At 42.4% G+C, this 27,919-nt stretch overlaps 1 protein-coding gene across 2 annotated transcripts in view; it reads left to right on the top strand.

Moving 5' to 3' along the window:
- The window catches only part of SWAP70 (switching B cell complex subunit SWAP70), a 94,031-nt gene extending 67,581 nt beyond the window's left edge, over window positions 1–26,450 (top strand). The window contains exons 4-12 of one of the 2 annotated variants that reach the window (XM_029207419.1): window positions 5,918–6,145; window positions 8,451–8,597; window positions 9,728–9,836; window positions 11,552–11,733; window positions 16,494–16,601; window positions 18,198–18,364; window positions 23,640–23,838; window positions 24,791–24,887; window positions 25,245–26,443. In XM_029207419.1, coding sequence (XP_029063252.1) covers window positions 5,918–6,145; window positions 8,451–8,597; window positions 9,728–9,836; window positions 11,552–11,733; window positions 16,494–16,601; window positions 18,198–18,364; window positions 23,640–23,838; window positions 24,791–24,887; window positions 25,245–25,351 — 1,344 coding nt within the window. In that variant the 3' untranslated portion in view covers window positions 25,352–26,443. Of the gene's footprint in view, window positions 1–5,917; window positions 6,146–8,450; window positions 8,598–9,727; window positions 9,837–11,551; window positions 11,734–16,493; window positions 16,602–18,197; window positions 18,365–23,639; window positions 23,839–24,790; window positions 24,888–25,244 lie in introns of both variants that reach the window. The other variant, XM_029207418.1, reaches the window with a different exon arrangement.
- Window positions 26,451–27,919: the final 1,469 nt, after the last annotated feature.

The following is a 27,919-nucleotide window of genomic DNA, read 5'->3' on the forward strand; positions in this document are numbered from 1 at the left end:
AATAATAGTGGTGGGAGTGGACATCCTTGTCTTGTTCCTGATCTTAGAGGAAATGCTTTCAGTTTTTCACCATTGAGAATGATGTTTGCTGTGGGTTTGTCATATATGGCCTTTATTATGTTGAGGTAGGTTCTCTCTATGCCCACTTTCTGCAGAGTTTTTATCATAAATGGGTGTTGAAATTTGTCAAAAGCTTTTTCTGCATCTATTGAGATGATCATATGGTTTTTATTCTGCAATTTGTTAATATGGTGTATCACATTGGTTGACTTGCGTATATTGAAGAATTCTTGCATCCCTGAGGTAAATCCCACTTGATCGTGGTGTATTATCCTTTTAACGTGCTGTTGGATTCTGTTTGCTAGTATTTTGTTGAGGATTTTTGCATCGATATTCATCAGTGATATTGGTCTGTAATTTTCTCTTTTGGTAGTATCTCTGTCTGGTTTTGGTATCAGGGTGATGGTCGCCTCATAGAATGAGTTTGGGAGTGTTCCTTCCTCTGCAATTTTTTGGAAGAGTTTGAGAAGGATGGGTGTTAGCTCTTCTCTAAATGTCTGATAGAATTCACCTGTGAAGCCCTCTGGTCCTGTATTTTTTTTTGTTGGAAGATTTTTAATCACAGTTTCGATTTCACTACTTGTGATTGGTCTCTTCATATATTCTGTTTTTTCCTGATTCAGTCTTGGAAGGTTACACCTTGCTAAGAATTTGTCCATTTCTTCCAGGTTGTCCATTTTATTGGCATAGAGTTGCTTGTAGTAGTCTCTTTTGATGCTTTGTATTTCTGTGGTGTCTGTTGTAACTTCTCTTTTTTCATTTCTAATTTTATTGACTTGTGTCTTCTCCCTCTTTTTCTTGATGAGTCTGACTAATGGTTTATCAATTTTGTTTATCTTCTCAAAGAACCAGCTTTTAGGTTTTTTTTTTTTCAGCTTTTAGTTTTATTGATCTTTGCTATTGTTTCTTTGTTTCTATTTCATTTATTTCTGCTCTGTTCTTTATGGTTTCTTTCCTTCTACTAACTTCGGGTTTTGTTTGTTCTTCTTTCTCTAGTTCCTTTAGGTGTAAGGTTAGGTTGTTTATTTGAGATTTTTCTTGTTTCTTGTGGTAGAATTGTATTGCTGTAAACTACCCTCTTTGAACTGCTTTTGCTGCATCCCATAGGTTTTGGATCATTGTGTTTTTGTTGTCATTTGTCTCTAGGTATTTTTTGATTTCCTCTTTGATTTCTTCAGTGATCTCTTGGTTATTTAGTAACTTACTGTTTAGCCTCCATGTGTTTGTATTTTTTGCGTTTTTTCCCCCTGTAATTGATTTCTCATCTCATAGCATTGTTGTCAGAAAAGATGCTTGATATGATTTCAATTTTCTTAAATTTACCGAGGCTTGATTTGTGACCCAAGATGTGATCTATCCTGGAGGATGTTCCGTGTGCAGTTGAGAAGAAAGTATAATATGCTGTTTTTGGATGGAATGTCCTATAAATATCAGTGAAATCTATCTGGTCTGTTGTGTCATTTAAAGCTTGTGTTTCCTTGTTAATTTTCTGTCTGGATGATCTGCCCATTAGTGTAAGTGTGGTGTTAAAGTCCCCTAGTATTATTGTGTTACTGTCGATTTCCTCTTTTATAGCTGTTAGCATTTTCCTTATGTATTGAGGTCCTCCTATCTTGGGTGCATTTATATTTATAGTTGTTATATTTTCTTCTTGGATTGATCCCTTGATCATTATGTGTGTCCTTCCTTGTCTCTTGTCCATTCTTTACTTTAAAGTCTATTTTATCTGATGTGAGTATTGCTACTCCAGCTTTCTTTTGATTTCCATTTGCATGGAATATCTTTTTCCATCACCTCACTTTCAGTCTGTATGTGTCCCTAGGTCTGAAGTGGGTCCTTTGCAGACAGCATATATATGGGTCTTGTTTTTGTATCCATTCAGCGAGCCTGTGTCTTTTGGGTGGAGCATTTAATCCATTCACATTTAAGGTAATTATTGATATGTATGTTTCTGTTACCATTTTCTTAATTGTTTTGGTGTGTTTCTTTGTAGGTACTTTTCTTCTCTTGTGTTTCTCACTTAGAGAAGTTCCTTTAGTATTTGCTGTAGAGCTGGTTTGGTGGTGCTGAATTCTCTTAGCTTTTTCTTGTCTGTAAAGCTTTTGATTTCTCCATCAAATCTGAATGAGATCCTTGCTAGGTAGAGTAATCTTGGTTGTAGTGTCTTCCTTTTCATCACTTTAAATATATTGTGCCCCCCCCCCCCACTTCTGGCCTGTAGAGTTTCTGCAGAGAAATCAGCTGTTACCCTTATGGGAGTTCCCTTGTATTTTATTTGTTGTTTTTCCCTTGTTGCTTTTAATAATTTTTCTGTGTCTTTTAATTTTTCTCAGTTTGATTACTATGTGTCTTGGCGTGTTTCTCCTTGGGTTTATCCTACCTGGGACTCTCTGTGCTTCCTGGACTTGGGTGGCTATTTCCTGTCCCATGTTAGGGAAGTTTTCCACTATAATCTCTTCAAATATTTTCTTGGGTCCTTTCTCTCTCTTTTTCTCCTTCTGGGGCCCCTATAATGCGAATGTTGGTGCATTTAATGTTGTCCCGGAGGTCTCTTAGATTGTCTTTGTTTCTTTTTTTCTTTTTTCTGTTTCACGGCAGTGAATTCCACCATTCTTCTTCCAAGTCACTTATCTGTTCTTCTGCCTTAGTTATTCTGCTATTGATTCCTTCTAGTGTATTTTTCTTTTCAGTTCTTGTATTGTTCATCTCTGTGTGTTTGTTCTTTAATTCTTCTAGGTCTTCGTTAAACATTTCTTGCACCTTCTCGGTCTTTGCCTCCATTCTTTTTCTGATGTCCTGGATCATCTTCACTATCGTTATTCTGAATTCTTTTTCTGGAAGGTTGCCTATCTCCACTTCGTTTAGTTGTTTTTCTGGGATTTTGTCTTGTTCCTTCATCTGGTGCATAGTCCTCTGCCTTTTCATTTTGTCTTTCTGTGAATGTGGTTTTCACTGCACGGGCTGCAGGATTGTAGTTCTTCTTGCTTCTGCTGTCTGCCCCCTGGTGGATGAGGCTATCTAAGAGGCTTGTGCAAGCTTCCTGATGGGAGGGACTGGTGGTGGGTAGAGCTGGGTGTTGCTCTGGTGGGCAGAGCTCTGTAAAACTTTAATGTGCTTGTCTGCTGATGGGTAGGGCTGGGTTCCCTCCCTGTTGGTTGTTTGGCCTGAGGCAACCCAGCACTGGAGGTTACAGGCTCTTTGGTGGGGCTAATGGTGGACTCTGGGAGGGCTCACGCCAAGGAGTACTTCCCAGAATTTCTGCTGCCAGTGTCCTTGTCCTCACAGTGAGACACAGCCACCTCCTGCCTCTGCAGGAGACCCTCCAGCACTAGCAGGTAGGTCTGGCTCCATCTGCTGTGCGGTCACTGCTCCTTCCCCTGGGTCCTGATGTGCACACTACTTTGTGTGTGCCCTCCAAGAGTGGAGTCTCTGTTTCCCCCAGTCCTGTCGAAGTCCTTCAGTCAAATCCCACTAGCCTTCAAAGTCTGATTCTCTGCGAATTCCTCCTCCTGTTGCCAAACCCCCAGGTTGGGAAGCCTGACATGGGGCTCAGGACCTTCAATCCAGTGTGTGGATTTCAGTGGTATAATTGTTCTCCAGTTTGTGAGTCACCCACCCAGCTGTTATGGGGTTTGATTTTACTGTGATTGTCCCTCCTACCATCTCATTGCAGCTTCTCCTTTGTCTTTGGATGTGGGTTATCTTTGTTGGTGAGTTCCGGTGTCTTCCTGTCGATGATTGTTCAGCAGTTAGTTGTGATTCCAGTGTGCTCGCAACAAGGAGTGAGTGCACATCCTTTTATTCCGCCATCTTGAACCAGTCTGCCTTAAATGTAATGTTAAATGGTTGAATAATATTCTACTCAGTGCAGAAGGAAGTAACATTGATGGAGTACATACTGTGCCAGACATTGTGCACAGTGTTCTATTTTTGTCCCATTTTATCCCCATAGTAGTTCTGTATGATGGGTGTTATTATACCCATTTCATAGATGAGAAAAATTGAGACCTAGCTTAGTTTATTTCCATTTCATTAATTGACCTCTACTACATTCTATGTATGATTCTGAGTTCTGGAGATTCAAAGATGAGTGGGACATTGTCCCTCCTATAAGGATTTCAGAAAATCTACAGGGGGCAGCGTATGAGTATAGAGATAGTTTCAATACAGTATGCTGAGTGCAGTGACACAGAAGAGGAACACCTGACCTGGGTCAGAGCAGTTTTACCAGAGCAGTGCTTCTCAAACTTTAACGTGCATATGGAAGTACTGGGGGTTCTTGTTAAAATGCAGATTCTGATTTTGGGGTCTTCGGTGCGGTATGAGATTCTTCATTTCCAACAGGCTTCCAGGTGATGCTGATGCTGCTGGTCCACATTTTGGACTATTCTGAGTGGGAATATTATAGACAATGTAGGATTTGAACAGATACCAGTTAGCTGGGTAGAGAAATGGGGAAAGGTAATCTAGATAGGACAGCATGGGGCAGGGCATAGAAGCATAAAAAAATGTGTTAAATGGGTAGACTACTTATAATCTATAGCAGGTGTTGGCAAACTACAGCTTGCTGGGTGAATTCAGCCCACATAGCCTGTTTTTATATAGCCCATGTGCTAAGATAATTTTCACGTTTTTAAAGGGTTGTTAAAAAATACCAAAAAAAAAAAAAACCCGAACAAAGAAGAACATATACCAGAGATGTAGAAAGTCTTAAATGTTTACAAGCTAGCCCTTTACAGAACATGCTTGCGATCTGTGTTGATGGTGGTTATTGGTGGAGTGTAAAATCTGCAGTAGGGCATGGCAGGAAATATGTTAGAGACAGTAGGCATGGGTGATCACAGGGGACACAGAGGAGCTTGGCCTTTATCTTTGAGGTGATAGGGAGCTAGGCAGAGTTTAAAGAAGGGAGGTGAAAACAGTAGGATTTTGTCACTGATTTGATGTAAGGGAGTGGGGAACAGGGTCCTGACATGGGTGAATGGTGTTGTTCCCAACTGAAATCCGTAAATGGAGGAGAAGCCATTTGAAAGGTAGAGATGGTTCATTCATTTTTGCACATGTTGAGTTTGAGAGAGCACTGTAGGATACCCAGGCTTTCCAGAGGATAAGAGAGATCAATTCTCATTCAGTATTACTGCATCACTGTTTTGTTTAACTGTTACTATTTCATTTACACTTTTAAAGTACTTTCATGTCACGTGTACATCCATACTCATTCATCTGAAAACAACAGGTTGTTGAACAGCAGGTGTCTTGTAATCCCTTTCATGCAATGTGATGTGTGTGTGTGTAGAGCTGTCTGGAAGGATGCGTGCAGTATTTTCTACTGTTTTTCTATACAAAGCTATGTGTTTTGGGATTTAATAGACTTTTCTGGCCCAGGCTAGGAATTCACCATTGTTTGCAACATTGTCAGCAGCAGCATTAATTTCAAATAATTGGCTTATGTGGAAAATTAATAAATTGGTGACTAAGTTGTACATACTTTGAGATGCTTATTGTTCAGTAAAATTAATATTCTGATATATTATTGAAATCCAACAGAGTAATCAGATCACATCAATTAGTTTGTGTATGATAGTATGTGTGCAGTTTGCTTTAGTTCTGTATGCAAATACACTATACTCTTAAAGGTTCCAGTTTTTGATTACTTATTCTAGTTTAATACAGAATAAATGGCATTTTATCCATACCCTTCTCCCCGGTAGTATCATGATTCTTGAAAGATACACTTTTGGCACTATAAAAGAATATTTCCGAAATTGACCTTTCAGTATAAGTAACACAGGTACATACCTAAGTTTAAAAGTTATTTTTTTGCTATGAAATAATGTTTTAAAAATTCTTTATATAGATTGAATACCTGCTTAAGAAACTTACAGAAGCTATGGGAGGAGGTTGGCAACAAGAACAATTTGAAAATTATAAAATCAACTTTGATGACAGTAAAGATGGCCTTTCCGTGTGGGAACTGATTGAGCTTATTGGAAATGGACAGTTTAGCAAAGGCATGGATCGGCAGACAGTGTCCATGGCAATTAATGAGGTCTTTAATGAGCTTATATTAGATGTGCTGAAACAGGTAAGAGTCCTATAACACTATTTCTCCTTACCTTTAGAATTTGACATGTTTGAAATAAAACAAATTTGCATTACAAAGATGAGTCTAAGTCACTTATACTTTTACACTGATTTAGAACAGGAATAAAGTTTCTTATTTTCCCAGTCTTGTGTTAGGCTTTCATTGTAAAGAATTACAGTTAAGCATTGGGAAATTACTATTTTGAAATAACTGTTTAAATGATCACATTTCTAAACATTTTTAAAGTACTTTTATGTCACATGTACATCCATACTTATTCATCTGAAAGATCCCATGGCATATTGTTCAGTGAGAAAAAGTTTGTTGAACAGTAGGTGTCTTGTCATCCCTTTCATGCAATGTGATTTGTGTTTGTAGAGCTGTCTGGAAGGATGAGTGCCAAAATGTTGATTGCCGCTGGATTGTGGGATTTCTGTGAATTTTATTTTATTCTTTGTTCTTTTCTTATTATTGGACTTACTATTATATATGTTTATACATGTTGATCTCTCTTTATATATATGATATATATTATTTTTATAAGATCATAAAAATATTCTTTCTTTTGGGAAAAAATACCTTTATATAGTAAAGTTGTGTTTATCATATTAGATGATAAAGTTTGTTTTCTCAGCACCTGCATAGCATCTGATATACATATGGAGGCTTAATGCTTATTAAGTAGAATTTATATATTTTTAGTGGATTAGATTAGATTTCCTACCTTATTACATTGAATAATAGCTCTGATTTGGGATTTCCTTACTTTGGTCCTTTCTTTGCTCTGTTAGGTGATATTGTTTTTGCTCTTTTCTCCAAATGGAGCCCATCAAAAAAATTAATTGAGGCTTAATTTGTGTAAGTTTTTGGTGCTGCAAAGAGTTATGAGACATGGTCTCTGTCTGAAGAGAATTTCCAGACAGATTAGGATGGCAGAATATAGAACTACAGATGAATTGCAGTATGAGATAGCTTTGGCTTAAATGTTCAAGGATTAGCAAACTGAACAAGTAATATGATTAGAACTTAGTGTAATAAGCAAATGATACAGCCAAGATATTATCATATATTTAACAATGTGTATAGTCTACCACAAGCTATCAGCACCTATAGATTTACTATTTAAAATGTGAGTTAGGGCTTCCCTGGTGGCGCAGTGGTTGAGAGTCCGCCCGCCGATGCAGGGGACACGGGTTCATGACCCAGTCCGGGAGGATCCCACATGCCGCGGAGCGGCTGGGCCCGTGAGCCATGGCCGCTGAGCCTGCGCGTCCGGAGCCTGTGCTCCACAATGGGAGAGGCCACAACAGTGAGAGGCCCGCGTACCACAAAAAAAAAAAAAAAAAAAAAAAAATGTGAGTTATTCTTGAATGGTACTGAAGGGTTTTGGCCTATAATAAATGTGTAGTTTTGCTGAAGTAAAATTTTTAATCATACACCTTTGATGCTGATATATGGGAAGGAAGCACAGGGCTAGTAAGTGTGAGCATAGAAGCTATACTTAGAAGCCAGTAGCCTAACTACTGGTCCAGTTCTTTTTCTGCTCCTTTGGAGCAGAGTCATCCTCCAGAATTGTGAGGTCAGGTAGAGAGGTACTTTGGTGCCAGAGGGTGACTGGCTGAGAAGATATGCTTGGCCAAGTTGACTGATAGGTTTTAGCATTTTCATTGATGGAGGTCTAGATTTACTGAGAATCACTGTGAGGTCTAGGTCTAGATTTACTGAGAATCTCAGATCACTGTGTGTGTGCATGTGTTTGTGTTTTCTATTTTAAAGGGAACAGATAGAATAGTATAATGAACTCTCGTATATCCATCACCCAGCCCCAGGAATCACTGATACCTGGTTAATCCTCCCCGCCTACTTTGACCTCTCCTGTCTTATCTTGACACAAATCCAGACATTTCATTTTATCTATAAATATTTCAGTAGGCATCCCTAAAAGATAAGGTATTAAAAAAAGAAACCCCACAATGCTGTTAACATCAGGGGGTCTTGCAGTCTCTTATCTGCATATAACTTTTGGCGAGGTTGGGGGGTTTGGGTAGGGGGAGGAGATGTCTCTGAGTGTCTAAAATTCTATGTAAACTTTTATCTGCACATGCTTGCATGAATTTGACTGGGTATAGTGCCCTGCCTTTGTAGCTCTTCAAAGGGTTCATGATCCACAAAGGGCAAGAACCTTTGATATTCATGTGTTCAAGGCCACACATCAGATAATGGAGTAGGCAAGAATGTCAAGGAAGAGGTATCAGCTCTTACAAATAAAAGGACAGGAGTTTATATCAGATTTAATCTTTCATAGGGTTACATGATGAAAAAAGGCCATAGACGGAAAAACTGGACTGAACGCTGGTTTGTACTAAAACCCAACATAATTTCTTACTATGTGAGTGAGGATCTGAAAGATAAGAAAGGAGACATTCTCTTGGATGAGAACTGCTGTGTGGAGGTAAGAGTCAACGGTTACCTCTTTCCAGTGCTGCCCCCTGCTGTTCAAGTAGTTTATCTTGCTTCTTCTAGACTCCCGAGCCTTAAAAATAATCTTAACATTTACATTTCCAAAATAATATAGGCATACAGTAGCCATAGTTTCTGAACCAAAAAATTAGATACCTGACAAAATTTTTTTCTAATGTGAGTTTATTTTCTTATACTCGAGAATAAAATATAGGGATTAAATCTCATTTGTACATTTAAGGGATCATTTCTTGAATAAAATGGAGTCATAAATAAGAAAATAAAGCAAAAAAAAATTCAGTAAGAAAGTGTTTGAAATCATGAATATATCAGAAAATCTGGGCCATTTTGAGTGTAATAGATAAACCAAAAGAAGATGTGAGCATTGCCTTGGAATACTTAGGGTGACTTTCAGAATACTTTAGTCACAGCTGCTAATTTGGTTAAAGAAGTGAAGTCCTCAAGAACATAAAATTTTGAGTTTTTAATTTATAGCTGAACTATTGCCACATCTGTATTTGTTGAAGAACATTTAAAATACCTAAGATCTCATTCATAAATGATAATGTGTTTTGATGGTTGAAATGGTATGTATTAATGTCTTAGGGTGTGCAGTGCCCAGTAAGGGGTCTTCTTAGATTCAAGTAAACATGGAGACTCACAAGATTACCATAGGCCATACCAGTCTACTTATAAGGATATAGGACAAGAACCACAGCCTGCCAGCAACAATACCCCTGGTGCAAGGAAGGGAGAGACGCATCTGGAGGGTGTGGGAATCACCCTGGGTTAGAAGCCTCATATCCTATAGGAGTCAAGACCTATTGGAACAGTCCATGGGTATATCTTCCAGGGTTCCCTTAAGAGATGTGCTAAGGTACAAGGGTTGCTGTGCTCAGGAAAGCCCAAAGCATGGCCCATCAGGTGGTGTTGGTTCTCCCAGTCTAGGTGTAGTACACTAATCCAGGGTCATTTTTACCATAAGTACTGTTGCCTAGGGGGCAGCATTAGAAAATCAGTAATATTCATTTATAGGTACTTCTTATATAAATAATTAAGGTTGAACTTAATCTAAATACTTTAAAATAAAATTTTAAAGACTAATTTTGCTTTCTGTCTTAGTCCTTGCCTGACAAAGATGGAAAGAAATGCCTTTTTCTCATAAAATGTTTTGATAAGACCTTTGAAATCAGTGCTTCAGATAAGAAGAAGAAACAAGAGTGGATTCAGGGTAAGGTAATTTTTATTACTTGTCATGATATAACTTGAGAGCTCTTTCAGCTTTGGATCTCATTAAAGATACTCGGCATTGTTTCCTCATTGTCTATAGTTATTTCTATGTGAAACAGTAGCTAGAAGAATAACAAAGTGAGAGGAGTTCCCAAAATTTTCATCAATTTCATTTGCCTGATGAATGTGTGGGAAAATTATAAACTGGACATTTTAGGTTTTTTTACTCTTACTATTTAAAGAACATGGAATTTCCCCTTTTAAGGACTATAAAGAATTTTAAAGTAGCCATTTTGAGTATTTAGTAACGTGTAAAACAAAAGAGGAATTGTGCAATAGCTTTTGAATACTTCAAGTAATTTTCAGGATCTGTTACTTTCACAAGAAATCACTAGTTTCAAATAATTATCTCAAGAATGCAAACTTCTGATTTAATAACTTTCAAACTAAAGTATTACTCCAAAATTAGTAAAGAATGAAACACTTTATGAGATTTTATTTTTAATCATGACAGAGGATTCTGAATGTTATATTCTTGAACATAGGTAAAATTGTTTTATTGAAAATTATGGTCATTTTGATGTAGTTTAAGAGTTTGAGGCAAGTGTACCTGGGTCTGAATCCTCTCTCCTGGGCTTCTGGGGTTGAGTTAGGAATTCTGTAGCAGCTTTCTTCTTCTGTGGAATGGGGCGAATAATAGTATCGACCTCTCAGGTTGTTGTGAGGGTTCATAATTAGAAAATGAAGATATAGTTGCATATTTAAAAAATGACACATCATTGCAGAAATGTTTGTGACAGATTGCAAACAACTTAAACGTCCATTAATTGGGGAGTGGTTGAACAGATTGTGGTACAGCTACACAGTGGAGAATTGTGCAGTACTGTGCAGTATGTACTGATATGGAAAGCTCTCCAAGGCTCTGAAGAGTGTGTTATGCCAACATTTGTGTCAACAGAAGATGGAGAACGTATATACATGTTTATTTGTATATGCTTAAAGTATCTCAGGAAAGATGCACAGAAACTGTTAGCATTAGTTGCTAGTGAAGTGGAGAACTCAGTACTGGGGTATAGGAGTAGGAGCGAGACTTCATCTGTGTCCTTTCATGCTTTTGAGTTTGAACAATGTGAAAGTATTAGCTCTTTAAGTAATTGAAACAATCAGGAAAGAAATCAGATTTCACGTAAAAATTATATAATGCATGTAAAGGGTGTATATATAGCAAATATTCAAAAAATGGTAGCTGCTATTATCACCTCGGGAAGGGAGTATATAGGGAGATGGTTTCATAAGGTATAGATGAGGGGCAGACTAAATACAGCAGGTAGCAAATCAGATACCAGGAACTTTATATCTCAGCCCTTGCTATGTCTTGTTCTTACCTGGCCTTTTGGGAAGCATAGGAAAGGGAGTTGGAAGTGTTGGGATTTCCTCAAATGTGTGTGATATTCCCAAATCAAGATCTGTTTAAGCACAGATAGGCAGTTACGGAACTTTGGAGCTGGAAGGGACTTCAGAGATCATCTCTCTCATGTTAGAGATGAGAAACCCGTGCTGTAAGAGGCTCTGTGACTTGCTCACGGTCACACCACTGCTCAGTGGCAGGATCAGAATTATCCTGGGTCTCTGGTTTTATTCCCACTATGCCATTTACATGTTAGGCTTACAAAGAATGAAGGGTATTCCCTGTTTTTTCTCCCATGCCTTTCACAGCCATCCATTCTACCATCCATCTGCTGAAGCTGGGCAGCCCCCCACCACACAAAGAAGCCCGCCAGCGTCGGAAAGAACTCCGGAAGAAGGTGCTGGCTGAGCAGGAGGAGCTGGAGCGACAGATGAAGGAGCTCCAGGTGGCAAATGAAAACAAGCAGCAGGAGCTGGAGACCGTGAGGAAGGTGGGCGTGGACGCTGGGCTGGGGGCGGGCTCTCATTTCACTGCAGAAGCCACAGCGACCTCACTTACTTGGTAGAGCTTTGGTTCTACCAAGATTAGGTTAATGCAACCGTAGAGAGATTTTTTTTGTGAACTGTGCTCGCAGGAAGTACATCTAGACCACTGAGTGAGACGCCCTGGTTTACCCAGCCCTTGAAAGTTATGAGGGTCTCAGGGTAGCAGGGACATTTCATTGACCAGAAAAGAACATTTATAAGAGCAATGAGCACAGTTGAATTTTGTCAGAGAAAGATGAGACATTGTATTCCCCTAAGGATGTCAAGGTCACTTTTGGTGAACTGGACAGGATCTGTTGCTTTTTTAGGTTTTCCCCCTTAGCTCCCATCTTCACTCATGAGGATCTTGGAAGACCCTTAGTGTTAGAATTGTGGGGTTTTACTTATTGTTTGGAGTCAAAGATACAGTCTGGGTCAGCTTCTCTTTCCATCTCAGGGCTAGGAGGTCAAGTACCACAGGCTGTATGAGATAGTTGACATTCATTGGGAAACTTTCTTCCTCAGTTGTGTATATCACAATTCTGGGTGTGGTGCCGAGTCCTCAGTGTGTGGTCATGGTCTTTATTTGGGGCGCCTTTGGGTTGATCCTTTCTGCCTTGAATCACTGAGCACCTGCTAACCACAAGCTCAAGCATCCTTTTGTGTCCTCCTATGCAGCACCTATGCCCTGGGATGTGGCATACTTTAAGGCCCCAGATTCCTGGTGGGGTTCTCCCTTTGCAACCCCTAGAAATGCCACACTCTGTGCTGACTTCCTCTGTTTCTGAAGTTGGTTGTCTGTCTTACTGGTGTTTCCTGGTGTGTGATGAATCATTTTTCTCTTGTTGCTTTCAAGATTTTCTTTTTGTCTTTGGTTTTCCACCGTTTTACTATGATGTGTATGTCTGTATGATATGAAGTATGTGTTAAACTCTTTGTATTTATCTTAGAGTTCATTGAACTTATTGGATGTGTAGGTTAGTATTTTCCATCAGATTGGGAAAGTTTTCAGTCACTATTTCTTCCAATATTTTTCCTTCTCCTTTCTCTCTTTCCTATCCTTCAGATACTCCTGTTATGTGAATGTTGGTGTACTTAATGGGTGTCTCACATTTCTCTGATGCTGTTTTCTTCTCTGTTCTTCAGATTGCATAATTTCTATCAATCTATCTTTTTTTGTTCTGTTTTTTTTTGTTTTGTTTTGCTTTTTGAGGTACGCGGGCCTCTCACTGTTGCAGCCTCTCCCGTTGTGGAGCACAGGCTCCGGACGCGCAGGCCCAGCAGCCATGGCTCACGGGCCCAGCCGCTCCGCGGCTTGCGGGATCCTCCCGGACTGGGTCATGAACCTGTGTCCCTTGCATTGGCAGGCGGACTCTCAACCACTGCGCCACCAGGGAAGCCCTATCAATCTATCTTTGATAGATTCTTCCTACAGCCCAAATGTATGTATGAGAACCTCTAGTGAATTTTTCATTTCAGTTATTGTACTTTTCAACTCCAGAATTTCCATTTGGTTCTTTTTTATAATTTCTGTCTCTTTATTGATGTTTTCTGTTTGATGGGATATCATCATATCATCTATGACTTCCTTAAGCATGGCTTCCTTAGTTCTTTGAACATATAATAACTAACTTCTTTGAAGTCTTTGCTAAATCCGGTATCTGGGCCCCTTCAAAGGCAGTTTCTATTGCCTGCTTTTTTCCCTGTGTATGAGTCACACTTTTCTCTTTCTTTGCACATCTCATAATTTTTTGTTGAAAACTGGATGTTTTAGATAATACATTGTAGCAACGCTAGATATGGCTTTCGCCCCTTCCCCAAAAGCTTGTTATTGTTGTTTGCTCATTTATTTGTTTCATGATTTGGCTGGATTATTTCAGTGGAGTCTGTTTGCCTCATGGTGTGCAGCCTCTGACTGTCCTCCTCCAAAGCACAACCTTGGGCGTGCACACAGTGCCTTGGGGTGACCGAGGTGTCAGCAGGGCTTTTTTTGGCATTCTTTTGTTTTATACAATTTTTAAAGGTTACACTCCATTTACAGTTATTACAAAATACTGGCTATATTCCCTGTGTTGTAGAATACATCCTTAAGCCTATCTTACACCCAACAGTTTGTACCTCCCACTTTCCCTACCCCTATCTTGCCCTCCCCCCTGTAACCGCTAGTTTATTCTCTGTATCTGTGAGCCTGCTTCTTTCTTGTTATATTCACTAGTTTGTTGTATGTTTTAGATTCCACATATAAGTGATATCATACCGTATTTGTCTTTCTCTGTCTGACTTATTTCACTTAGCATAATGCCTTCCAAGTCCATCCATATTGCTGCAAATGGCAGAATTTAATTATTTTTTATGGCTAAGTAGTATTCCATTGTAGATATGTATTCACCACATCTATTTTCTATTCATTCATCTGTTGATAGACACTTAGATTGCTTACATATCTTGACAATTGTAAATAATGCTGCTGTGAACATTGGGATGCCTGTATCTTTTCAGATCAGTGCTTTTGTTTTTCTTGGATATAAACCCAGGAGTGGGGACTTCCCTGGTGGTCCAGTGGTTAAGAATCCACCTTCCAATGCACGGGTTCGATCCTTGGTCAGGGAACTAAGCTCCCACATGCTGCAGGGCAACTAAGCCCGTGCGCCGCAACTAGAGAGCCCATGCACTGCAGCTACTGAGCCTGCGCGCTCTGCAGCCCACATACCACAACTAGAGAGAAGCCCGCGTGCCACAACGAAAAGACCCTGCATGCCGCAACAAGGATCTTGTGTGCCGCAACTAAGACCTGACACAGCCAAATAAATAAATAAATAAATAAATATTAAAACCCAAAAAACCCAGGAGTAGAATTGCTGGGTCATATGGTAGTTCTGCTTTTTAGTTTTTTGAGGAACCTCCATACAATTTTCCACAGTGGCTGTACCAGTTTACATTCCCACCAACAGTGTACAAGGTTTTGGGTTGTTTGTTTTTTTGATGCTGAGTTGTACGAGCTGTTTATATATGTTAGATATTAATCCCTTATTGGTCATATCATTTGCAAATATTTTCTCCCATTTGGTAAGTTGTCTTTTCGCTTTGTCAATGGCTTTGTTGTGCAAAAGCTTTAAAGTTTAATTAGGTCCCATTTGTTTATTTTTGCTTTTATTTCTTTTACTTTAGGAGATAGATTTTTAAAAATTGCTGTGATTTATGTCAAAGAGTATTCTGCCTGTGTTTTCCTCTAGGAATTTTATAGTATCTGGTCTTACATTTAGGTCTTTAATCTATTTTGAGCTTATTTTTGTATGTGGCAGCAGAGCTCTTTGTCTCCATTTCTGATCTCTGTTAGTCTCTCAGCTCTCTGTTAAGCCGGATGCCTCTGTTGGTATCACCTCCAATTGTTCATCTCACAGTGGCTCTGTTGTTTTCAACAATGCCCTGGGACCTACCTGGCCCCCACAGTTTGATATTTAAATTCTGGCCCACATGTAGTTTTTGAGGCCTGTCTTTGAGACTTGTTCCTACTACACGGGGGCTCTTTGCTGGCTTCCCCTGGCTTCCCCTGTCAGACTTCTAGCTGGCCTGTGGTTTAGTTTGTTAGTCTTGTCGACTGAAAAAAAGCACAGCTAAAATCTAAGAGTTATGTTTTATTCGGGGACTTTACTGAGGACTCTAGCCAGCCCGGGAGAAAGCTTCTCAGCTCTGAGGAACTGTTCCAAAGAGGTAAGCGGGGAGCCAGGATACAAAGGAATTTTTGTTGAAAAAAACAAAACAAAACAAAACATGTAGTTACTGCTAATCACAAAAAACAGATATTTCAAGTTAACGATTTTAGTGCTTTTCAATGTATGGGAAGATGCAAATCTGAGCTCATTAAAATTATTTCTTAGATATGCATCTTAACCATCTAGGGCCAGTATCCTGTTTTCCTCCATCCTGAATCCCCTCAGGGTGCACTGCTGGGACAGCTGCAGTGGCTGATGGCTTGATGGTGGGCAATGTTCTTTGTTTATTGGAATGGCAAGCAACATTTTTTTGTCTGCACCCTCCTGTGAGATACCTTAGCCCTAGATTGGAAACTGAGGAGAGAGGGAGGCTTATGTTCTTGGTTCCATGGCCATGGGGTAGAGCCTCCTTCCACTGCCATGTCGGGGGAGCAGTAGGCAGAGAGGGGGCTGCACCGTGGCTCACATGCCATAGACTTTCACTATTCTTGAGGAGATTCAGTTGATTTTCTTGCTAAGTGTTCTCCGTTTGCTGTATGCTTTTAGGATAATTCCCAGAGACTTTAAATGGTTGTTTTTGCTTTTCTTCTAAATGTTGTTTTGCCAGGGAAAGGGTCTGTGGAGTTCCTCATGCACCCTTTGGGAAGTTGAGCTCTGATAAAGTTTTAAGGAATAATGTTAAGATGACAAAACTGTATAGGACAAGCTCAAGAAATAGATGCGAACCTCATGAATGCATTTGCAAGTGAATTTAACTTAATGACTGTACTAAAATTTTCTTGGCAAAATGTTGTTCAGAGTTATTAGGAATCATTCATTTACCTAATTTGTTTTGTATGTTGACTGGGAAAATTGTTGGAATGGAATTCCAGTGGATCTACAAGTTTTATTCGGTCTTTATTGAACACTGAGAATGTTTGACTTCCTCCGTAATGTTTAAGTGTGACCATTTCTCTCCAAATGCACTTCTATTGTAATATTCCCTGCTTTTCTGTGGATGGGTTTTGGGGTAGAAACTAGAAGAAGCAGCATCTCGGGCAGCAGAAGAAGAAAAGAAGCGCCTTCAGACTCAAGTGGAACTACAGGCCAGGTTCAGCACGGAGCTGGAGCGGGAGAAGCTTGTGAGTATCGCATGCCCAGAGGTGCTGCTGTGGCCTTAACTCACAGAGCCAGCCCAGGTCGGCAGAGGGGCAAAAGCCTGCCTGGGTTGGTGGAGGGTGAAGAGTTGGGAGGCTAGAGTGAGATCATCTTGCCAGCTTGGCTCTGTTGCTGACTTGCAGTGGGCTCCTGGGGAAGTTACATGTTTGTTATTCATTCATTATCGGTTTATTGAGCACCTTCTATATGCCAGGTACCATGCCAAGGATATAAAGGTAAACCTTGCACTCAAGACCCCCAAGTAGAAATTTATGGGATGGGATGGTAAGTGCTGTGGGTAGGAGGACTAAAGTTCCTGGTTTGCTTGGGACAGTCCCTGCCATCCTGGTACAATTATTAATAGCATCCCTTTCAGCCTTCAGAGTCTTGCCTTGGAAAATAAATAGCTACGGAAAAAGTAAGCATAAGTTCCATGACATTGCACCTCTGTCATGAGCAGAGTGAGCGTTCTGAAGTCAGGAGAACACGTGAACGCTGGCCTGTCGCTCTTGGCGGCTCTGACTCATCATCTGATTAGAGGGTCTCATCCCCAAGAGACCCAAGGTCCAGGTCGCTTCAGGCAGCGAGCTGGTTAATTGGAACACAGGTCTCCTCACATGAGTTGCAGTGTGTGGGAGAGGGCTGGGCCCAGGGCCTATTAAATAGGTGCTGTGACATTCCCTTTAGCACCTTTTTGTTGCTCAGACTTGAAGTGGACGTGTTTGTGTCGCGAGAAGAAGGCATGTATGACATGGGCGGTGCTGCCCTCGTGGCCAGAAGATCTGGGTTTGTGTCCTCTGCTCCTGCTGATGAATAACTTGTTTCTCTTCTTCAAATTAGGGGGATAGTCGTATGATCCTTCATGACCCTTATGAGGGTGAACTAAGCTAATGCAAGTAAAAGTGTCTTATAAACTGCAGAGACGTATGCTAATGTGTATGTTATTGCATTTAGGATGTCCTTGTCTTTTAACTTATAAGGCAGAGATTCAAAGCTCTTTTAGCTAGAATGGAGAAACCATAAATGTGTTAGAACACTAATTAAGTGCTTGAGGTCCCCCTGGGGCCAGAGGTACCCTAGAGAGGGAGAAAGGACGGGGTGCTGGGCAGCCAGGTAAGTGCAGAAGAGCTCACTGCAGGCCAGTCTTTCCTTTCCCCCTTATTTTAACCCTTCGGCTGTTCTGACTGGGAAAAGGTTCATTCTCTTTAGAGGAGACTCTTGGTAGAAAGATGGTGATTTTAAGACAGAAAGGAGTTTAAAGAGAAATTATACAGGGAAATATTTTTTTCTTGAGTCTGAAATGTGGAGTGAAAGGGATGAGAAATATACCAGGGCAGGAGAATAGCATTTAGGGTGTAGTTTGTGGACCCAGACTCTTTGGTTGTGGTCTTGGGTCTTGGCATTGGGTGTGGTGCTCTCGCTTCCTCGGTCTTCGGGGAGTGAAGGACGGGCCCTGTCCACCCTGATGGGCTGCGGCTGTGGGCTGTGCTGTGGCTTCACTCAGGGTGGTGGTGGAGCGGGAGGCTTTCCCTGAGGGCGAAGCCAACCTGAGTTTAAACATGACTCTTTTATACCGTCAGATCAGGCAGCAGATGGAAGAACAGGTTGCCCAGAAATCCTCTGAACTGGAACAGTATTTGCAGCGGGTCCGGGAGCTGGAAGACATGTACCTAAAGCTGCAGGAGGCTCTCGAGGATGAGAGGCAGGCCCGGCAAGATGAAGAGACTGTGCGGAAGCTTCAGGCCAGGTGCCGATCGCCTCATCCTCTGTGCTTTATGTGCTTTGCCTGGACTCCTCATACACTTTCTAGGAATGAGTAACTCTGCTGGAGAGGGAGGGGTCTCTGACAGATTGGAGGGACCCTGGGGGCTTGGCTGGCTGGGCTATTTATTCCCAGTCTGGGCCGCTGGGAGACCCTTGCTTATAGGGCTAAAGACAGGGCTCAGCTACCCTCTCCCAGTTTCTAACTTGCTTCCCCATTTGCTTTCTTTAAGATGTCATGTCAGGGGATGCAGCGCTAAAAACTGTTTCCCCAGCTGGTCAGTGCAGGCATATCTTGTGCTTTAAGCTACGCCCCCTGTTTTAGGAGCACTTGTGGGATGAGCTGGGGTACATTTTCCATGACTGCCATGCCACACATGGAGCAGCAACAGATGTTCTTTTAATCTTCAGGAGGAAAGAAAGAAGGAGGTTTCTTTGTTATGTATGTTGCCAAAAATGACTTCAAAAATAAATGAATTAGGTTTTGAAAAGGTTGATTCTATTAAGGAAAAAATTATCTTCTAAATAGAAAATTAAATGCCTAGCACATTGCCTGGCATTTATGGGTCCCACAAGTGTGTGTTCACCATGGTGTTAACCAGGGGATGGGAACCACCACCCTGTTGTTATTGGGCAGTGATGTTAGCACACCATCCACTGCATGGGAAGTCCCATGTGACTTGCAAAGAGAGACATTCTAAGGGACATTAGACGTTTTTGAACCTCCTTATCATTTGTGATGTGTCAAGAGTTTATAGATCACCTTGTGCAGAGAATTCACAGGTGAGATATGTTACATATATTTACTTCTCTGAAGCTTTGAGGGAGGTTAATTATGACACGGCAGAAATTAGATCATAAGGGAAACCAGGTATCTCCAGAAATTTATTAAAGTATTAGTTATTTCATGTTTATAGAATGAGTGATGTTTTGAATAAGACAGTTTTGGATAATTGATGCCAGTAGTTTTTAACCAGTGGTAAATATCATCATCCCCTATAAAGCTTTTAAAAAATACTCATGTAGGGCCTGTCACAAATTTAGTAAATCAAAATATCTGTGGATAGGAGCCCAGGCATGAGTATTGTTATTTAAAAAGCTCTCACTAGGGAATTCCCTGGCTATCTAGTGGTTAGGACTCCGTGCTTCCACTGCAGGGGACACGGGCTCTATCCCTGGTCGGTGAACTAAGATCTATGCATGCTGTGCAATGCGGCCAAAAAAAAAAGAAAAAAAAAAAAGCTCTGGCTAATTATTTTGTACACTGTGATTTAAGTAAATGGCAAAATGGTTTCAACCTTTTAAATGCAAATATAACTGCTACATACAGCTCTGCTCCAATAAGCTGATATTACTGCACAAAAACTAACTAGTTTTTCTTGGGGTATATAAGGCCATTTTATGAATTTTACTACTCTAAATTGTTCTTTTACCTTAGTTTTTGGAACTTGACTTTAGTTTTTGGAACTTGAAGTGGACAGATTCGCGCCCTCTAGTGGTCATTTTTAAGTGAGGCGAGTCCATCTCTTTCCCGAAGTCACAGGAGGCTGGGCCTGATTCAGAGGGACATTTTTTTTTTTGCGGTATGCGGGCCTCTCACTGTTGTGGCCTCTCCCGTTGCGGAGCACAGGCTCCGGACGCGCAGGCTCAGCAGCCATGGCTCACGGGCCCAGCCGCTCCGCGGCATGTGGGATCTTCCCAGACCGGGGCACGAACCCGTGTCGCCTGCATCGGCAGGCGGACTCTGAACCACTGCGCCACCAGGGAAGCCCCAGAGGGACATTTTGTCAGATTGGCAAAGGGGGCTTTCTTCTTTCTCCCACTCAGGGTAGGCCTTTCTGGGTAGGAAATCAAGGGAAGTCATCGTGGAGTTGAGATAGAAACATTTAAGTCTGGTACTAATGAACTGTAACATAATCTTAGGCTGAGGGTGTATATACAGGGCTTTTATTTTTTTTTAATTTATTTTTATTTTTGGCTGTGCGCGGGCTTTCTCTAGTTGCGGTGAGCGGGGTCTACTCTTCGTTGCGGTATGTGGGCTTCTCATTGCGGTGGCTTCTCTTGTTGCGGAGCACGGGCTCTAGGCGCGTGGGCTTCAGTAGTTGTGGCACATGGGCTCAGTAGTTGTGGCTCGTGAACTCTAGAGCGCAGGCTCAGTAGTTGTGGAGCACGGACTTAGTTGCTCCGCGGCACGTGGGATCTTCTGGACCAGGGCTGGAGCCCGTGTCCCTGCATTGGCAGGCAGATTCTCAACCACTGCGCCACCAGGGAAGCCCTAGAGGGCTTTTTAGTTAGCCTCTGTCCTTTCTTTAAGCAATAGCAAGTCATTCTTCGAACGTTTGGCATCTCATTGTTCTTCCAATGGACGGTGCCTTCTCTGTCAGTGTCTTAAATTTTCCCAGAGATATTTTTTATAGTGAATTGTTTAAATACAAGAACTTTGACTTGAGCCATCTGGATCTTGTTGGGGTTTTTTTTTCCCACTAAAATTGAAGTTTTTTTAAAAAAATGTGTAATCCTGAAGGTTATCTATCCTCTCCTGAATGGGAACTCAGAAGGAAACTGTTCATTTAACATTTGGACAACTCAATCATTGGAAAGTTCTTGAGACGGAGCCATAGTCTGTCCGGTTATAACTTGCGCCCACTAAATTTTTGTGTCTGTGAGGCCTAGGAGCGTACCTTAGGTCTGTATTCCCAGCAACTAGTACAGGGTATGGCACACAGTAAGTGCCCAAGGAGTCTTTTTTGAACGAATGGAGCCAGGTTCTACGCATGGGGCCATGTGGAACAACAGTCTCTTCCATGCGATAATACTCTTCATGTATTTGAAGGCAGGTTGGCGCTGAGCCCTGGAGTGAGGTCTGGGTTTGATTCCCAGCCCTGGTACTTCCTAGCTGTGTAATTTTAGAAAAGTTAGTTCATTTCTTGCAGCCTTCATTTCCTTATCTATACAATAAGCTCGTAGGGTTGTTGTGAAGGGTAAGGGAGGGGATGCTTGCAAAGAGTTTCGTGTAACGTCTGGATTTGGTGGTCACTCGGAGTATGTTGGTTTCTGTTCCTTTAGCTCATCTGCAGATGGGGAAGATATGCAACGTATAGAATGTCAAATAAGCATTCAAAAAAGGTGTTGACAGGCTGGAATGATGGTTTTAGAGCAAGAAGATAATTTAAAATATCAACATAACAAGTATAGGATCCAGGATACTTGGCTTAATAGCAGCTCATTTGAAAAGATTCATGGTTTTACTTCCCTGATATGATTGATTGCCAAAAACCTCATATACTCTCAGGCAGCCTTCATGAAGTATTCGGAGCAAATGAGGTAATAGTCCCACCATAATCATATGAGCTGATATTTATTCAGCACTTATGACATGGTAGGCACTGTTCTAAGTACCTTACTTGCATTATCACGTTTAATGGATCAGCAAACCTTTGGTGGTAGGTATAGTTCCTATTCCTTTTTTATAAATGAAGAAACTGAGGCACAGAGAGGTTCAAGTCTTTAGTCAGGAGTCTTGTTTGTAAACCACAGAAACCAACTTGGGTTAGCTAAAGCAATAAAAGCATTTGTTGGAAGGTTCTTGAGAAACTCACCAATTCCACAGAAAGGCAGGTGGCCAGGCCTTGAACACAGGCAGGAACCAAGGGAGGCTGAGCAGCCCTGACCAGGCCACGGCAAGAGCCCAGCGAGGGTGCCGCTGATGTCGACATTGGCACCGTGGGTCGGTCAGTCAGTTGTCCCCATTGCTCCTGCCATCACTTGACACTAGATGTTGCTGCCACCAAAAGATAAATTCTTCACTGTCTCTGCTCCTTTGTGTCAGTGGCCTCCATCAAGACATCCCTAGACACGTGAAGGGGATTCAGGCTGGGCAGCCTAACCTCCTGCAAATGTCCCTTCCCCTCCAGACTTTCACCACTAGGATGAAGAATCCTTCCGGTCTCATTCACTGTTGTATCCCCTGTGCCTAGAAAAGCACATGGACAGTGTGGAATATATACACACTGAGTAAGTGAGTCCACTCTGCACTGGTCAGCCCACGTTGGCAGTGATGTGTTCACTGCGGATGTCACACTCCGAGGGACGTCTCAGAGGGTGCAGATTGGCCCTTGGTGGAACCCGGGGTAGGGGATGGGAGAGCTCATTTTACCTGAGGAAGAACTTTCTAAGAATCAAGGCTGCCAGAAATAAACTGACCCGGTTTGTGAAGCGTGGCCCATCACACAGAACTGGAGAACAACCCTGTAGGATGTTGTAGAGGGAATTCTTACAATGGTGTGGGACTGGGGATGGGGATTGGGGTAGTCAGATAGGGGCTGTAGAGTCTGTTACGTTACTTCTGCTGTTGTCGGTTTTAGAAGCGCCAACGCTCTTGGGTAGTAGTTACTGGCCTGCCGTGTGGCTTGTTACCATAGTTCTGATGGTCAAGCCGGTAGAGATGCGTCCCGTCCTGGGCTGGCATCTAACCACATTGTCTACACTTTGGGTACAGGTAGGGCTGCACGTTAATTTATTTATTAAATACTGGCATAGCTGGATATTCTCAGATAGGTAGCCTGTTATTAAGAGATAACATTTTGAAGTCATACAGGCCTGGGTTGAAATCCATTACTTACCTGTGCGTCATACTTTTAAACCCTTTGACTTCATCTGCAGGGATAATAACACCTTGCAGAATCGTGGAGGGTTAGCAGCAAGGAAGGTGAAGAGCCTGACGGGCAGCGCTTCGTTAGGAAGCGGTGTCTGCTCACTCTACCTTTTGTCAGCTCCTTCTTCTCTTGCTTTCATTAGTCAGCTTTTTCCTTGGTGATAGGTCTTCACTAGATAAAAAATGTTTTAATGTTACAGCAACCCGGCAAATTTCAAAACATGGCCCTGCCACCTGCCTGCCAGGTGAATGACCTAGTGCAGGTCACTTAACCTTCGTGCCTCACTTTTTTCATCTCTGAACGGAATAATAATAGTACTAAAGTTTATTGTGAGGACTAATTGAGAAAACACACTTCCTTCTTGGCCCATTAAGCCTTCAACGCATGTTATTTTTACTGTCATTTTTTTTTTTCATAAAAGGGTGAAACAGAGCTTGGAGCAGGACTCATGAGTCACCTTAGCCACTTTGTGAATCTAGTTTCCCTCTTGTGAAATGAGTGGTGGGTTAGATGACCCCCAGTCTTCTCTGCGGCTCTGGCGTGCTCCGACATCTGCTGGGTCAGGGGCGGTGACCGGGAGGGTCTGACGCCGAGCTCGCATCGCAGGTTGCTGGAGGAAGAGTCGTCCAAGAGGGCCGAGCTGGAGAAGTGGCACTTGGAGCAGCAGCAGGCCATTCGCACCACGGAGGCGGAGAAACAGGAGCTGGAGAACCAGCGCGCCGTCAAAGAGCAGGCCCTCCAGGAAGCCGTGGAGCAGCTGCAACAGCTGGAGCTTGAGCGGAAGCAAGCACTTGAGCAGTACGAGGTCATTAAACCCAGCCCTGCAAACACGTGCATTTAAATATTCTTAAACATTTAAAGCAACAGGATATTTGCTTTACTGTAAGAAGCGGTGTAAGAATTGTGTTTAGCTGTAGGTAGGAATTTTTTTACAGGCGATGGGGCGTAACAGTTGGAGTCCAATCAAGAGACTGAAACTACACCGGCAATATGAACAGGGAAGGTTTAATATAAACGACTATTAACTCTAACAGGGGATTACCTCCTGAGCAGCAAAGAAAACTCTGAGCTGCAGGAAGGGCAGACACAGGAAGCAGCCACTGCCTCTAGGGCTGAGGCAGAGCGTCCAGGGGAGGAATACATCCTCTTTGCTCCCTTAGCCCAGTGCTGTGAGCCAGTCCTTCTTGGAGAGGGCATGGCCTTCGCCCACTGGGTGGCAGAAAAGCTCAGCGAGGTGCTGAGACTGGGAAGCCACCCTCTGGGGCACTGGTGGAAGCTGCCCACAGTGGAGGTGCCGCTAAAACCCACTGGTGTGAGCACCATGGGTGTCCCACTTGCCGCAGGAGCTGCTGTGCAGAGCACAGTGGAGCCTCCTGCAGTGTCCCGCCAGCGCTTCCACTAACGAAGCTTAAGTGGTGCCAGCTGTCGAGGGAACGTTAGCCTAACAGCACAGGCAAGACAGCGAAGGGTGGATTTGGAGCCGAGAGGCAGTAAGCCGTAACTGGCACACAAGGATCTTATATATTCATCTGTAATTAGTGCGAATTAGGTCCTCTGTGTGACCTCGGGCAGGTTACTTAACTGCTCTGAATCCTAGTTTCCACATCTGTAAAACGGGATAATAATATTTCGTGCTTCTTATGGCTGTGATGATTTAATGAGATACTCCACTAGTGTATAGTAAGTGCCTAATCATTGTTATTTGACTCTTAAACTACCTGTGTGTTTGCATAGTCTAAAATCTGCTTTTGTTCCAGGGAGTTAAAAAGAAGCTGGAGATGGCAGCTAACAAGACCAAGAGCTGGAAGGACAGAGTGGCCCAGCATGAAGGGTTAATTCGATTGATAGAACCAGGTAACACATTCTTTGAAGTAATCAGATATTTAGTCAATTTATTTTTCTGTTTTATCTGTGTACCTGAATTGTGCTAAAAAAAAAAACCCAAAAAACAAACTTCCTCAGCCCAAATATAGAGAAACCCAGCTGTTTACAGTAAATTTCTCTTGAATAATCACTTGCCCTCTGATAGATAAGAAGGCCTGGTTAATCCCCTTTGTATACATCTTCTAGTTGTTTTGGCTGGTATAACCTTTATGGATGTTCCTCAGAGAAGAAATAACGTAGAAAAGTTACTCCTTTGTCTGTGGAAAAATGATAATGTTTATTGAAGAATATAAGACTTCCTATGTTTAATGCATGTTTGTCTCTTAGGTTCAAAAAACCCTCACCTGATCACTAACTGGGGCCCTGCAGCTTTCACCCAGGCAGAACTTGAAGAGAGAGAGAAGAGCTGGAAAGGAAAGAAGGCCACAGAGTGAGCAGAAGTCATGTCAGTTATGTAGGTTCTGAGTATAACTGGAAAGCTTTATGCTAAAGACAAAAGGACCTGGCTTTGCTGCTTCTAACTCTTCTTCTTTCAGTGCCTCCTGGTCAGTATATTAAGGAAGCCTTCTTACTTATCTGCCTGTAAAGAAGGGCTTACCTGAAAAGAAAAAAAAATCAGCATCGTCAAGCTCTTTATTTACCCTTTCTCTGAAAACTTCAGCTTCTGAAGTTCCCATTAGCTCCCTCAGATTGCCGGTGGGGCCAGCGCTCGGACAGCGCAGTGACGCCCTCATTGACCCGCGGCGTGTGGCTGGCAGCGAGCGGCGCTCAGCTCACCGGCTACCAGAACCTCTGCGGGCCGGCCGTTGTTCTTCCTCCTCCGAGTGCTTGTTCCTAAACTAGATGGGCCAGTCTGCTCGCCGTGGCCCGCAGTTGACGTGGACTGCCTGTGACCACGGATGCTCTACTGGAGAAGGCGTTTCTCTCGCACGTGGCCCTCGCTCTGACTAAGCAGTTGCCGTCTGTGTCTCTGGTTGTGCAGGTTCATGCAGTGTGACCGGTTGGCATCCTGGCCCCAGCGGCGCTATCTCAAGGAGGCAGAAGTCTTTCAAACAATGCTTTGGCTGAGATACATACTTACGAGTCAAGGACAGCACAGAGATGAACTAAGTAAATCCCATTTGGAATGATTTCTTGATACTAACTGAATTCCTCCTAATATTTAAAATGGTTTCAACTGTCCAAGTGCCGGCAGACCCCTTGGTTTTACTTTTGTAGTTACTGTACAGAACATTTCAGGTGTCCGTGAATGCTTGTCCTAATCAGACCTTTTCCTTGATAAATAGGGATATGATCATTTCTAGGAATCATTCATGAAGAAAGTTTTAAAATGTATTTTTGTGACATGCTGTGTTGAGAAGGAACAAAATATTTATAATTTTCAAACATTCTTACCTAAATGTTGTACAATGTAATATGCTGAACTTAATTTTTTGGCTAATTTTCTAAGGTATATTAAAAGTGTTTTGTATGGTTTTTGTTTGTTTTAGTAAAATGGAATCAGTAAGAAAATAAAAAAATACCAGAAGAGCATACATTTTCAACTGTCTGATTTGATAGGACAGGAGAGTAAGGTTGTGTGTATGTGTGCATGTTTTCATATAATGAGATGAACTTGGATTTAGGGACACTTCCTGAAAACACTGGGTTTGCAGTTTGGAGCCCCCAAACCAGTGCTATCATGAAGTTAGCTATGGCCTCAAATTTGGCATTTGAGTCACTCGTGTGGGAAACCGTGGTGGATGTGTCAGCTCACAAACGGGAACTTACAAAGATGATTTCTCCCTCATTGTTGCTGTGCCCTCCAAATCCTCTTACCTCTGCTTTCCCGCATTTTCTTTTTATGCCTCTTAGTTTTTCTTTCAGTTTTACCAGAGTCAACAGTGTGGTTTTTTTGTTTTGGTTTTACACAGTGGCCAAGATTAAAACGCCTCTTGTGGATTAGGCAGGCCCACTCAGTCCAGCGTGATTGTCTTGGAAAACTGATCATTTCCTTCTAGAGGAGAGAACACACTGGTTGGTGTTTTTTTAACTTTTTTTTTTTTTGGCTGCATCGGGTCTTAGTTGCAGCACGCGGGACCTTCGTTGTGATGCTCGGGCTCCTTGCTAGATGCGGCTCGTGGGCTTCTCTCTAGCTGTAGCGTGCGGGTTTTTTCTCTAGTTGTGGTGCGCAGGCTCCAGGGTGCGTGGGCCCTGTAGTTTGCAGCACACAGGCTCTCTAGTTGAGGCGCACGAGCTCAGTAGTTGTGGCACGCGGGCTTAGTTGCCCTGCAGTATGTGGGATCACAGTTCCCTGACCAGGGGTCAAGCCCGTGTCCCCTGCATTGGAAGGCAGATTCTTTACCACTGGACCACCAGGGAAGTCCCTAACTTCTTTCTCTACTGCAGTGGTTCTCAACCAGGGATGATACTCCCTGAACCCCCCAAGCAGAAATCTGGAGGGGCAGTGTCTGGAGACATTTTAATTGTCACTCCTGGGTTTGTTACTGGCATCTACAGGGTAGAGGCCAGAGATGCTACTAAACATCCTACAATTCATGGGACGGTCCCTGTAACAAAGACTTAACATAGCCTAAGATGTGACTAGTGCTGAGGTTGAGAAAACCTTCTCTGCAGAAAGGCAAGATCTAGGTTCAGAGCACAACAGTCTCTTAGAGTCAGGGTTTCCCCAGGAGGAGCAGCAGGAGTGACCTCTTTGGTGTAACTGGGGCGCATGTGGGGGGAGAGTGGCCGCGTGCTCTGTGAGCAGGCAGAGAGCAGAGGGCGGGAGCCTTGGCTCACCCCGTGCGGGGCGTCGTGCTTCAGGAACTCTGTAAATGCCTTTTCAGCATAGGTGCAAAGGGAATTGCTTTGGATATGCTTTAAAGTCTCCCTGGGATGCAGGTTGCTGAGGCGTGAAATGTAAAGCTGCCGTGACCTTTATTTCTTCATGTGAGTGGCTAAGCACGGGGAGGGGCTGTCGGAACCATTCAGCAGCTGGTGAGGGATGAGTGTTCAGATTT

This window comes from Monodon monoceros, unplaced genomic scaffold (assembly GCF_005190385.1).
Source record: "Monodon monoceros isolate NGI ecotype Baffin Bay Population unplaced genomic scaffold, NGI_Narwhal_1 Super_Scaffold_7, whole genome shotgun sequence".
Taxonomy (NCBI): domain Eukaryota; kingdom Metazoa; phylum Chordata; class Mammalia; order Artiodactyla; family Monodontidae; genus Monodon; species Monodon monoceros.